The sequence below is a fragment of the Anoplolepis gracilipes genome, chromosome 14 (genome assembly GCF_047496725.1).
Source record: "Anoplolepis gracilipes chromosome 14, ASM4749672v1, whole genome shotgun sequence".
NCBI classification, from domain to species: domain Eukaryota; kingdom Metazoa; phylum Arthropoda; class Insecta; order Hymenoptera; family Formicidae; genus Anoplolepis; species Anoplolepis gracilipes.
The window spans coordinates 5,587,272-5,599,936 of NC_132983.1; the positions used below are offsets into that span (position 1 = coordinate 5,587,272).

The 12,665-nt window shown below is 39.5% G+C and overlaps 2 protein-coding genes and 1 long non-coding RNA gene across 4 annotated transcripts; 1 reads left to right on the forward strand and 2 right to left on the reverse strand.

Moving 5' to 3' along the window:
- Positions 1 to 472: 472 nt before the first annotated feature.
- Positions 473 to 1,911, reverse strand: Emc4 (ER membrane protein complex subunit 4). 2 transcript variants are annotated; one of them, XM_072906706.1, is made up of 4 exons: positions 1,777 to 1,911; positions 1,202 to 1,470; positions 898 to 1,120; positions 473 to 579 (listed from the first exon to the last, which is right to left on the reverse strand). In XM_072906706.1, exons 1-3 carry the CDS (start codon positions 1,842 to 1,844, stop codon positions 924 to 926), a joined length of 534 nt encoding a protein of 177 aa, XP_072762807.1. In that variant the 5' UTR covers positions 1,845 to 1,911; the 3' UTR covers positions 473 to 579; positions 898 to 923. The 2 variants fall into 2 exon arrangements, with proteins under 2 accessions (XP_072762807.1, XP_072762806.1); XM_072906705.1 differs by having other exon boundaries at positions 473 to 1,120.
- Rictor (rapamycin-insensitive companion of Tor) lies at positions 1,777 to 9,941 on the reverse strand. The gene is made up of 9 exons (XM_072906675.1): positions 9,315 to 9,941; positions 9,167 to 9,214; positions 8,008 to 8,164; positions 4,709 to 7,900; positions 4,399 to 4,528; positions 3,915 to 4,282; positions 3,628 to 3,730; positions 3,450 to 3,557; positions 1,777 to 3,087 (listed from the first exon to the last, which is right to left on the reverse strand). Exons 1-9 carry the CDS (start codon positions 9,373 to 9,375, stop codon positions 2,689 to 2,691), a joined length of 4,566 nt encoding a protein of 1,521 aa, XP_072762776.1. The 5' UTR covers positions 9,376 to 9,941; the 3' UTR covers positions 1,777 to 2,688.
- Positions 9,942 to 10,162: 221 nt separating this feature from the next.
- On the forward strand, positions 10,163 to 12,645 carry LOC140673630 (uncharacterized). The gene is made up of 2 exons (XR_012048077.1): positions 10,163 to 10,453; positions 11,314 to 12,645. It is a non-coding gene; the product is annotated as an uncharacterized lncRNA (long non-coding RNA).
- The last annotated feature ends 20 nt before the right edge of the window (positions 12,646 to 12,665 follow it).

Sequence of the window (12,665 nt, forward strand, 5' to 3'; positions counted from 1 at the left end):
AGTTACAAAAGACTGCGTACTTCCTGTCACAAACTAACCAACAAATTCTAACTAGATACTAAATTCGTTCTATTATTGTATCACAGTTGCGTATGTTTCGTGTTCTAATATTTGTGTATATGTATTTCATTAGAATGTACTTTTATCTGAATGTCAAACGGCACAGTGGAGCTTAACGAGACGTTCTAGTGAGAGCTTCTTAGGTTAAATCTATTTTGAAAACTCAATATGCTCCGATTTTTGGTATGTAAACATGTACACACATATATATATATATATATATATATGATGACTCTTAGTTTTTAAAATGCATAATAATGCCTTGCAGATTAGTCTGAGTATTGGAGTGTACGCCGGTATATATATAGCACAAAACTATGAGGTACGCTATAATATATCTGATGAGATAAAAACCTACTCTTATAATTCAAACAGTTGTCAATATTTTCTTTTTTTACACATGTATATAATATAAAATTCTCGATACAATACTTTGCTATTTCTCGAAGCTGATTTGTTTCTACATAGGTTCCACGCGTGGATGAGCCAGCAAAACTATATCAACGAGTACTCCAGTTTCTAGAAGAAAATAAAAAGAAGCCATAGCATAACTGTATATATTTCTCCCAAGCGTTATCACTTCCAATACCAGAGGAGAAAATGTATATACCATTACTGATCATACAATATAGATGTAACATTTAACTCTATACCTTCCAAGAAATATCACTACACTTATATATATATGTATATGTATTCATACTATGTACAAAGAGACAGCCACTTATTTTTCCAGACTTTTATTTTATTTAATAAACAATATTTAAATGTGACACACGCACAATATAACTTAGCTTTATTCACGATCGCGCTTAAACGCCTATATTGAGTACTTACAATATTGACTGATTGTATTCTTTGCATCAAACATACATGAAACCACCGCCAGAGTATTCCACCCTTGTTTGCGGTTCCACAAACGCTAACCAGTCGGACGCGTGTGTCGGCAATAAACCCATCGATTGACATTTGTATAAGGCTAACGCGATATTCACTAACTGTCCTAAGAAGTACACGAATTTTTGTCCGAAAGCATGTGTTCCTTCGATCACTTTGAATGCTGAGCGGAGGAAATAGCGAGTTATATATTACGAGTAATGTTTTACAAACATTTATCTTTGTCAATTTCAAATACACTTACTTTGCTGAAGCGTGAATAACGCCTTGACCGGCCTGATGATGAGCATACCGACCATCATGATGGGAAAAATTGAAATTGAACTGCCAGCCATATACATGATGAATAGATTCATGGGCACTTGTTTAAGAGGTCCCAGTGCCAAATCCCAAGACTTTTTTATTATCAGATGATTGGAATCCGATTCTCTCATATACTCTACATTGTGAAAGAGGGAACCAGTAGTGTATCCCGGTGGAGATGGTATCTCCACGCTTTTGTCTTGTTTCGTTCTGTAAAGAGCAAAGAAAGTTTCAACATCATTTTTTTCTAAAATAAAATTATCTGCATACTAAGAGAGGCAAACTTCTACTTTCCTTCATACGCATATTATTTTTCTGTTTGAAATAAAATACTGATCAAGAGTTTGATGGGAGTGGTAAAAAAAAAAAAAAAAAAAAATTGTAAGGAATGCAAAAAGTGCAGCTTAAAAAAGGAAGATATTAGATTTGACGTTTAATACGAGTGTGCGAATAGTTGGCAGCGAGATACATTCTTTTGGACACGTGTCCTTTACCTCCCCAAACTAGGTTACGTACTTGTGAGCAAAGTCTAAGGCCCATTTCGACCGCTTGGAACCTTGCTTGGAACTCGCCGTCATCGTCATCGAAATAGTTCGCGGTGTTATAAATTCGCGTATATCGCTTACTCGCTCGAGGAAATAATTATGGAGGACGTGACGCGACGATACAAATGATCGGTAATAATCGAAACAAAAACAGAAACTCGTAGTAGCGATTGTCGCGTCAACTAACGATAATCTAATGAATTAAAGCGAGAATCAAACAAACAATGTCGATAATGTAGAGTTCTCATTCATAACAATGCGTAATATATAAAAGAATAAAATACATATATATATATATATAATAAAAATATCGTGAAAAAGGGTTTCGCGCGTAAAATATGACATTTGTGATTGTTTCGTTAATGTTTTATCCTGCTTTCTCTCTTCTTGATACACACAATATATAAAAATTATAATTTATATAAACAGAGAAAAAATATATTAGAAGATATATATATATAATATTGAATATAAGCTTCGTTTTATATATACATATATATATATAATATTAAATATAAGCTTTAATATATATACATATATATAAGATATTACACAAAGATATTTCCTACTTCTTATCATTCTTTTTTTTATTAAAAAAAAAAAAAATAATTTACTTGCATTAAAAAAATAATACAGAAAACATGAGATATCTGTTACAGATGTAATGTAAAATATAAATTAACAATTGCTTTAATCATATTAATAAATAATTCTGAATAGACGCAAAGCATGAAAAGTAGAAGGAAATATTGTAATATGTATATACATTTTGTAAGAATATATCTCTGATTTTTCCGGCAGTGTGTGTAATAATTTATTTTTATACATCATTATTATTTTAATACAAAATATGTACACACAGTAGTGATCGAAAGTTCAAAAACTACGAATCAAGGCTGATGGCAGTGTTTGTACCTGATACTTTTAACGATCTATCGGAACTCTTTGACAAGCGTATCCGTTCTTCTGGCTTCAGAATTTCGGCTATAATCTTCTCGTCGCTGCGCCGTTCCTGCATCGACCGAGCGATCTCCTGAGGTTTCTTCTTACACGGATGCGCAATGTTGCATGACTCGCTGCCGACCGAGGAACTCTCCTCGGCGACTGAAGCCAGTTGTGCTGTCTGTATCTCAGTCAAAGTAAGTCTTCCGTTAATCTTGCCCTCCGCGGGACTGGCAGATTGTTGCCGAGGGCTAGCCTCGGAGCTAGGAACAGGTGATTGTAGAGGATTCTCCTCTGTACCAATTGGTATCTTCAGAATGTTGATTGGTTCGACATAAAGCTGCATGATAAAATTGCAAATTGTTTTTCGAAGCCATGTGTTTGCTCTTATATTTATGATAGTTAAATACACAATGTTATAATAAGTAAATTTAGCTTTTTTTGATAAGAAAACAAATGGATAATATAACTTTGAATATAATTGTTTATTTTGAAGTAAGCTTAGACACACACATTTAGTTAAATTTAGAGATGAACTTTTTCGACGACTATACTTCTCCGTGTTTTTGTTTTCAAAAATCTCGTGGACTGCAACTACATATTACCGGCTATAAAATAACGCTGACGTAGGTGCTGACATCATAAGAGACATCATGTGATTACACGAGAATTGATAACAGAAATAGGTGTTGTGGAACTTACGGCGTCAAATGGAGAATCTAGAAACAGTTCTTGCAAAAATCGCCGCGCCGGCATCCTATACGTACCGCTGCTTAGGCGAGCGGATACATCCGAAAACAAACAGGAATCCTGCAAAAAAAATTAATTATTATGATACGAAATGTATGAATTATTCCTGTGATAGAGCAGCAAAACATACCTGAAACTTTTCGGGATATCGTTGTCTCAATCTAAGTAACGATTGACGACTAAGACGATACCATACGGGATTTGCGAGCCGTTGAGTATGCCTAAGTATCTCTCTATACAACATAAATAAATTGTATATAATAAACCTTTGTACGAAAGGGTCTCATTCTGATTTTTAAATACATCGAGAACGCTATAATTTCTCAAAATTTTTAATTAATAAATTAATTATTTTCTAGCTTCAATATAATTTCGAGTAATTTCGCGAAGAAGCACGCAAAGAATCGTATCTCTTACTTTCGCAATTTTACGTCCTGTTCCGTGCAGGCATCCTTGCTACTCTTGCTGTGATAACAAACGAGACATGCGCGGCAATGCTCGCTATCAATGTCGTACTCAGAGTTGGATTCCTCGTCGATCTCCGTTGCCTCCAATTCGAATCTAACAATATCCTCGACGATAGTTGGTTGCGAAGGTTGAGGAGGCTCGGGAAAAATCGCGAGCAATCTTCTCGGCAAGCAGATACCCATGTAGAACAAATTCTCGTTATCGTCTTCCGGAGGAGGTGGCGTCGGGGTAAGAACCGCGTTCTCCGCAATCCAGCTGCGGGACGAATCATACTCCGATAGGCTTTGCAACGAAAGGCGGCCATCTAAACTGTACATCTGCACAAATATAAACATTTCAAGTTGCCGTCATATTATTTAAGAATACTGTTAAGCGAATAGTCTCAAAGAGAGATTTTGAGAAAATTGAAAAAAAAAAGAAACAATTCACATACTTCTAAACTACTTTGAGAATAACTCGGTCTGCGATGACGTTGTAAACTACGTAGTCGCGCGTATCCTTCAGCATCTTGTTGGCTAAGTCTTTGTATACTCGAAACGGGACTTGGAGTTTCGCCTCTTTCTCTAAAAAAAATAAAAAAATTAATATTAAAACATAATAAAAAATACATAAAAAATATTCATAAAGAATTTTCATTTTCCTTCTTTTAAATTTTCGAGATAATTTCTTTATTAATTATTTTACAAATTAATATAATATATTTCTAAGTTTTTTTGATAAATACTGTAATCATTTTTACGTACGGAAGAATGTATCGCCGCGCCTCGAGATCCGTGGCCGCGCTCTCGGATCGATTCCTGGTTCGGCGCACGAGCGGCTCGGGTAGTTCCGGCTTACCGTCGCTGAGGCTGCGATGATGCCGTTGCACGGGAATCGGGCTTGGTACCGGATACCTAGTCGAGGGTGGCACCACAGGCCAATTGTCGCCGCGTCGGTGTCTGACGCACGGCCAGTTGAAATTAATCAGCGCGTCGACGCCGGCGCGCGTGGTACCGATTAGACTGAGAGCGTACATCGCGGTGGCACGTACAGAGTAATACGGACACGTCTCCGCCATGGACGTGATCATCTCGATGATACCCAGATTATTGAGGTGTTCGACACCAGCGACGGATGTGCCCGCGTGGCCGAGAGCCCACAGAGCCGATTTGACCTTGAGAATGCCATCATTCTGGCTAGTTACAGAATGATCGTCGCGCAATGATTCGACAGTCTTCATCCTCCAGCTTCGCTCTGGAGTGGTGTGCCTGGAATCGTCCATGCTGGTCTTACGACGGATCTCCATTAGCGACTCGGTCCGCGATTGACTCGTCGTCAACTCACTTTCCAACGTCTTAGAATCGAGGATTGTCTTGAGGCGACCAGACTGCTCCACGGTTTCGTCTGTACCAGACTCCTCGTCTCCGGGTAGACGGCTCGTTCTAGCGCATCGTGAATTCGATTCTGAATCACGACCACCAAACTCCAACCTGAAGCGCTGCAGTAATCGGGCGAAGCGTTGCACTATGTTACGCTGTAACAATGCTTGCATCCCGGGATCGTGCTGCGCCAACTGGCCGATCAGATGCGGCGGCACGAAAATGTTGTGTGGTACCATCGGCACATTGGTGGTCCTCCTTTGATAACTGCCAGTCTCGTCGCGTTGACGACGCGTTAACGCGTCGTGTATCTCACCTTCCACAAGTCCCACATATCGCTCGGCGAAACCGCCGGGTCCGATCCACTTCTCCAGTTCATCACTCGGTATGGACCTGAAACCCTGTTGAAGAGAATAAAGCCGAACTTTCAGCAGATAGGCCTTGTCTCCCAGCTTCAGCCACGAGTCCCACTTGTGTGCAGTCTGTTCCGTCTGTTGCTGTAACACTTCCAAATATTCGGTCTCGTCGCAGGCCTCGTGCAACGTTTCCAATGCAGCTAACGCCACAGCCATGGTGTTATCCGACAGCCGATCCGTCAACAACGACATTGCCCAGCTCACGGCGTCCGTCATTCTCGCACGGAGTATCAACCGTAAAAACTGCGTAGCGTATAAACGTGTACTCCACAAGGCTGCGTCGGAGATAATCTTGCTCAATAGCTTCCTATTGGGACCGTCTCGAGAATAATCCAAGCTGGAGACGATCAGTTTGACATAGCAGTCGTGATTAGTGGTTAGCGCGAGTCTCTGCAGTTTCTCCAACAAGTTGAAGCTCTTAAGAACGACCGTTCCCTTGGCCGAGTAGCTTAACTGACCGAGAAAAAGGAAATATTTCTGACAGCACGTGGTAGACATGTGACGTGGCGAGAACAGGCAGTCATGCGCAGACTCGGCGGTGCTAATGTTACTGATCTGTTCGGCGACGTCGCCAATCAGCTCGTTGAGCAGTCGCGCGCCCTCCGGCTCGTGTAGCTCCAACAAGCAATTCAACAGATCGCAGCCGGCGAGAGTTGCTTCGCGCGCCAACGTCGCGTTCGTACCCAGCTCGACTCTGCTATAACCGTTCCACGACGGTCGGAAGTAACGTACCAGCCGCTTCATAAACAATCGATGATCAGAATCGTGCAAGATTCGCGTCGCGTCCTCGCGCGATCGTAGAATCGCCCGCACTATTGGCCAATTCCAGGCGAGGGCGTCCTTCGAACTCAGCACCTGCGCGTCCTTCAGTAACGGTGTGATCGGTGATTCACGGCCGATTCGCAGCCAATGTCTACCGGACGGTCGTTGACGTCGTGGCAGAGTCGGACGTAACCAGGTGCCAGCCTGAAGAATCCGATCGAGGAAGAGACTCGATGGCGTAGGTCTGCGTCGCATCATGGTGTGCATTCGTTCGAGGATTGTGACTGCCGCTAACGCCTGATGCTTGCCGGCGCTAGCGTGCTCCAATAAATTCGGCAGCGGCGGCGTAAGATCGCAAAGCTCGGACGGTAGAAGCGAATGTGCGAGATGTAACAACGCTCCTAAAAGAACCGCCGCGCGCACCGAGATAAACGTGTCGCTGGAGACGATGGTCTCCGCAAGGGCTCGATGGAGACCGCACTCTAGAAGAACGTACACCAACAACGCCAAGTGTATCTCTGTGATGTTAGGACAGTGCGACGACAGGGATGGCAGTATAAACTTTCCCTCAGCAGCGACGAAGCCTTCGGATAGCTTCCACGAGTCCCGCGATCTGCAGGGATCCACTGCGGCCAACGCGACATCCGGCTCGTCGGTCCACGTGGGTAATGGTAGGTCTAACAGCTCGTAGAGTAATTCCAGTACGGCGCCACGCACTTCCAATTGTTCCACATATAGGATATCCGCGATAGCCTTGAGACCCGAATTATTGTCCGGCCGGCAGAAATGAAGAACGCCCGAGTATGAGCGAAGAATGCTTAACAGAGCTAATTTGCTCGCGGCAAACCTCTGTTCACGCTCTTCCTTGGTTCTCTCCATGCTCGAGGAGTGAAGTTCACAGTAGGGTGCGGCGAAGCATAAAAGAGAAACGCTGCTGCGAGTATCGGGGTTGTTCAACAGTCGCAGCAGCACTCCAACGATGGACTCGACTGAGACAGCGCTTTGACCGGTCATCGCGGCCCTCGCTAGTGCACCAACCCCGCCACAGCTTATCAGTAGATTCGAATTCAGAACACCTAACTCACACAGGGTTGCTAGAAATGCTCTAAATGCACGGTCTCTCTCCTCTATGCCACCGTTGGTTAAACTAATTAAAGATCTCGCTAAAGCGGGACTGAAATGCTTGGGGGCTAATACCAGGATTCTTCTAACGAGTCGAAGAGCTTGTATCCTCTCCATCTCGTTACGCAGATTAACATCCATGCTACGTGCCACAAAGTACGGATATTGCAGCCTGTTGATCGCAATGACGTCCTGCTCCTTCTTGAGCATGTAACGCACCGTCCGTAGCGCGGCGGCGCGTACCTGCGTCGCCTCATGGACCAGGGCCACACGCAAGCTGAAAGAGTAACACAATTTTCTAATTAATAAGACAAACAACCATCTCTTCTTTTTCATCTATATTTGTTACAATTATTAGATATTTAATTGTGTAGCAAATCTTACCAACAGAACAAATCTTCTGCAGTATATCCATAATCCTGGGAATCGCTTTCGCTTATCAATTTAACAATAGCATTAAGATACGCTAGCTTCTTTACGCTCGGAACATTGTGACGTTGGCAAAGATTAGTTAAGACCTCCCTCACATTCTCCTTCAATCCTATAAAGTAAATTAATTACTCCTCTCATCATTGATATTTTATAGTAAAAAGAGCTAATCAAAATCTATCTTACAATTGAGGAAAGAATAATAATTGAAATAATAACACCTAGAGGGATAATTTCTCTTTCGCATATAGACTGATTTGAAGGTCCATAATAGACAATTTACTATACAGGATGTTTCCAATTTAAATGGCAAAACTTGGGGAGCGTGTAGGGGACCGAAAAATTAAGACAAAAGGTCCTTTAGAGATTTGTTCCATTTTGGAGGAAATTGCAAAAATTCAATCTCTCATTGTCAGCTGTACCTTTGAGTTGATTGGCACCGAATAAACTTTCCGCTTAGGGTTCCTTACATTCCTTTACATTATTGCTTTCTCCTACGAGTCCTTAATCAGTCTTTGGTCTAGATGTAATGCTTGCAAGAGGGCAGCATTTTAAACAATATCTGCGTTAAATAAATGATAACATGAATGAAGTGTAAATAAATAAATAAAAAAACTTTTTTATTTTATTTCATTTTTGTGATTTCCTCCAAAATAGATGAAAAAACGAGCAAATCTCTAAAGGACTTTTTTGTCTTAATTTCTCGCTCCCCTACACGCGCTCCCGAAGTTTTGTCATTTAAATTGGGGACACCCTGTATATTCCTAAATGTTTTAACCTTCACTTTTAAATTCAAGCTGTACAAGGATATCTTTCAAACTCTCGAATGAAAACAGATTAATTTCATTCGATAACGTTGAAAAATATCTAGACATTTTTCTGTCACTGAAATATGCGTCGAACCGATCGTCGACAGGACGGTGGGGGCGGGGGGGAGGGAGGGGGCCAGAGGCAAGGGTTGCGCAATATTGCATCCGACAAGTGTTAGGTAAACAAACACGCATAAGTGCGAAGTAAAGCAACGTCGTCAGGATGACTTGGAACGGAGGGAGGGGGGGCGGAAAAACCAGGAGGGATGAGAGGATATTGAGGCGTAACAGGTTAGGTTACTAACCTTTTGACAGATCGAGCTGTATGGAATTGTCCTCGGTGTCCTGGCGGCCTGTAATCAAAAAGAGACGCGAGAAGAGGAGACGTGAAGTAGCGGATTCGCTTTAAACGTTTTCGCGCGAGACTCTTAAATTTCAATGACGTGCACGCACTTCGATGAGATCGGCCGGTACGTAGGCTCCTACCCCACATCATCCAGCTCGAGATTGCCATTGTTCGGCGATCCTGAATTCGGTATCTTCCTTCGATCCTCTCACCCTCTTAACCGTCGTGGTCGACGACGTGCCTCCCGGTGCGTGCGTGATCGTCGCGCGTCACCCGCGCGTCGCGATATGTCATTCTCCGCCGCGAGCGGGAGCACCGAGCGAACGAAGCACCACTAGAGTAAAGTAAACGCGTAAGTGCGTGCGTGCGTGCGTGCGTGGGGTACGTGCGTGCGCGCGCGAGGGCCTATCGACGATCGTACTTGTATCGCGCACCGAATTTCAGAGCAGAAGCGTCACGCGAGAGAGTTTCTCGCGAGGGGGATCCAACGGCGGAGAGAGAGACGAGCCGCTAACGACGGCTATCGCTCTCTTTTCTCCGGTTCGTCACCCTCTTATATAAATGATAAAACGACGTGATCGCGACTCGCCGGAGAGAATCACGACGGTGGCGAGAAACGGGGACGAGTTCTCGCGACCGCGTACCTTCGCCACTCCGATTTCGCGCTTCGCATGCCCCCGATGCCCGGCTGTCGGCTGTGTGCCAGGTGCCAGGTGCCAGGCAAACGCAAGCGATGCGAACGCGCGGCGCGGCGCGGCGCGCTTGCGCCATAAACGTGCGCGCCAACGTAGATGGGCGTGCGGTCGATGGAAAGATGCCCCTCGTGTTGCGCATGCGCGTCGAGTGTCATATCAATGGACGCGTCCAAAGTTGCGCTGGAAAATTTATTCCTCGGCTGATTGGCCGATCGAACACCGGGGCTTGTGATTGGCAACCCCGGATTTTTCCGACTAAAATCCGGACACCTATAATTCGTAATATAATAAATAAGTTATTGAAACTACTAAAATGATCAAAATAGAGGAATCTTCTATTTCGATTTTTAAACAGAAAAAATTTCAAAAATTACAAAAATTATAAATTGTGTTCAAATCTGGCGCCTCACAAACACAGCAAAGGTACGCGGAACCTCCGCCGCACACAAGTGCGCTTCCAGCTGCGTGTGCAAGCGCTCGTGTCGTCTCTCCCCACACATTTCTTTATTCAGGTCTATTATCAAACTATTATCAGAAACGAAAATAGCAAAGTAAGTACTGAAATTTCAATTAAACTTTAACTAAGTCACTGATTTTGCAAACAAAATATTCTTTGTTAGACGATTAATATTTGTCGTCACTAATAAATATATATTGTTGATTGATAAAATTAAATTATATATTCTTTTGTTATACTAACTACTAGAGTAATACTAGAATCACTTGTAAAAAGCATAATTAATTTTTATTATGTATTTATAAAAGATAATGGTTTTATGATGTGTAGACAATGGAGTCTATACTCCATTGTACTTACAATTAGTATATTGTGTAGTATGGCATTTTTCAAAAGTAAATTTCAAATATAAAGTGATAGCAAATTAATTGTATTTCATATATTATTATATTTATATGCATTAAAATTCTCTATCAGTTTTAAAATATATTATATTATAATACTGTTAATATTATTTTATTATTCTTAAATTAACAAAGAATTTTATAATTATTATTAATTATTAATATTTATAATTATTATTAATTATTATTAATATGTATAATTATTATAATTATTAATATTTTTTATTTAACATTAATTATTAATTATAGATATATATTCAGTTATTCATTGCTTATTACAATATTATTATTATAGTCGATTAACTATATATCTGAGGATATAAATATTGATAGTTGTATTAGTTTTGGATAATTAATATTAGATTATAAAACAATTACAAAAGATAATGAATAAACTTTAATAAGCTATGTAATATATTTGTATATTATTCAATGTATTTATATAAAAGTTTGTTACAAGATCTTTTAAGATAAAAGTTTTTTATGAGATCTTTTAAAATATATTAAGTTTAGCTAAAAATATATATCATTGAATGCTAATTGTTTGTAGGATTGAGGATAAAAATGTCTACAACAGATATAGCTGTAATGGACACCACTCAACATTGTCATACACAACTGAAGTTGAAAACATTCTCTTATACATGGAGTATTGCTAATTTTTGAGATGTCATTAGCTTTAATTCTAGCTTATCCTCTGATCCTATCGCAAATGTATTTAAATTATCTTTGAATTACAAAGAAGATTATTTGAAATTTTATGCTGTCTTGATTAATACTAAAACAGAAATTGATACAGCAACATTTACAATTTCCTATTCTGTTTTTTTGGACACTACTGAGGGAGAAATTATGTATAAATCACGATGTATAACTAAGTTGTTTGCTGAGAAAGATGAAAAGTTGTTATGTCAATTACATGAGTCATATGTTACTACCGAGAGAAAGAAATATTTACCTAATGAAACATTCACAATATGCTTTAAATTTCAACAATTTTATAAATTGTATAACAATACGATATCCTACTCATATGAACCAAATGTATCGATAATGAATATGCAAAATTTTATTTCTACTGAAAAATCTGGGTCACTTGTTACATTTGTAATAGACGAAAAATATCTTCAAGCAAATAAGATTTTACTATGCTCAAAAAATAAAGTCTTTGAAGCTATGTTTAACTGTGATCTCAAAGAAAATGCAAATAATAAAATAAAAATAACTGATATAAAATATGACATTCTACAGGAAATGTTATTTTTTATACATACTGGTCAGATATCTACAAATGTAAGCATGTGTAAGATACGGAAGTAGCGTGTGAACTTCTTATAGCAGCTGAAAAATATTATATAGAAGAACTTAAATTAATATGTCAACAATATTTAATCACAAATACAAGAAAAGAAAATGTAGAACATTTAAAAATTGCAAATTTAAATAATGCAACAGTATTGAAACAATATGCTTTAGATTTTATAAAATTATATTTGAAACATATTGTTGATACTCCAAATTTTCTAACACTAATGCAAGAGCATCATGAGCTATTAACTGAAATTGAAAATGTTAAGCTACCTATAACAAATATTGAATCTAAAAAGGTCAGTGAAAAAAGACATGGGCATTATTTGCACTAATAAAACTATTCTCAGTTTTGTTTTAAAAAGATACAGCAGGACTGTAAAAAAAGATTCAAGTAATTTTTTGTGATAATTTTATTGTACCTTTTATAATACTTTTATTGATATTGTTTGTTCTAAAAATTATTATTATCCAATGTAATACAAGATAAGAATTAAGTAAGCATGTATTTTATTTGTTCAGTTCATTTAATGTGTATTAAAATATATGATATTCTTGAATTTTAGCATACATATTATTGGTCTTTTATTGTTA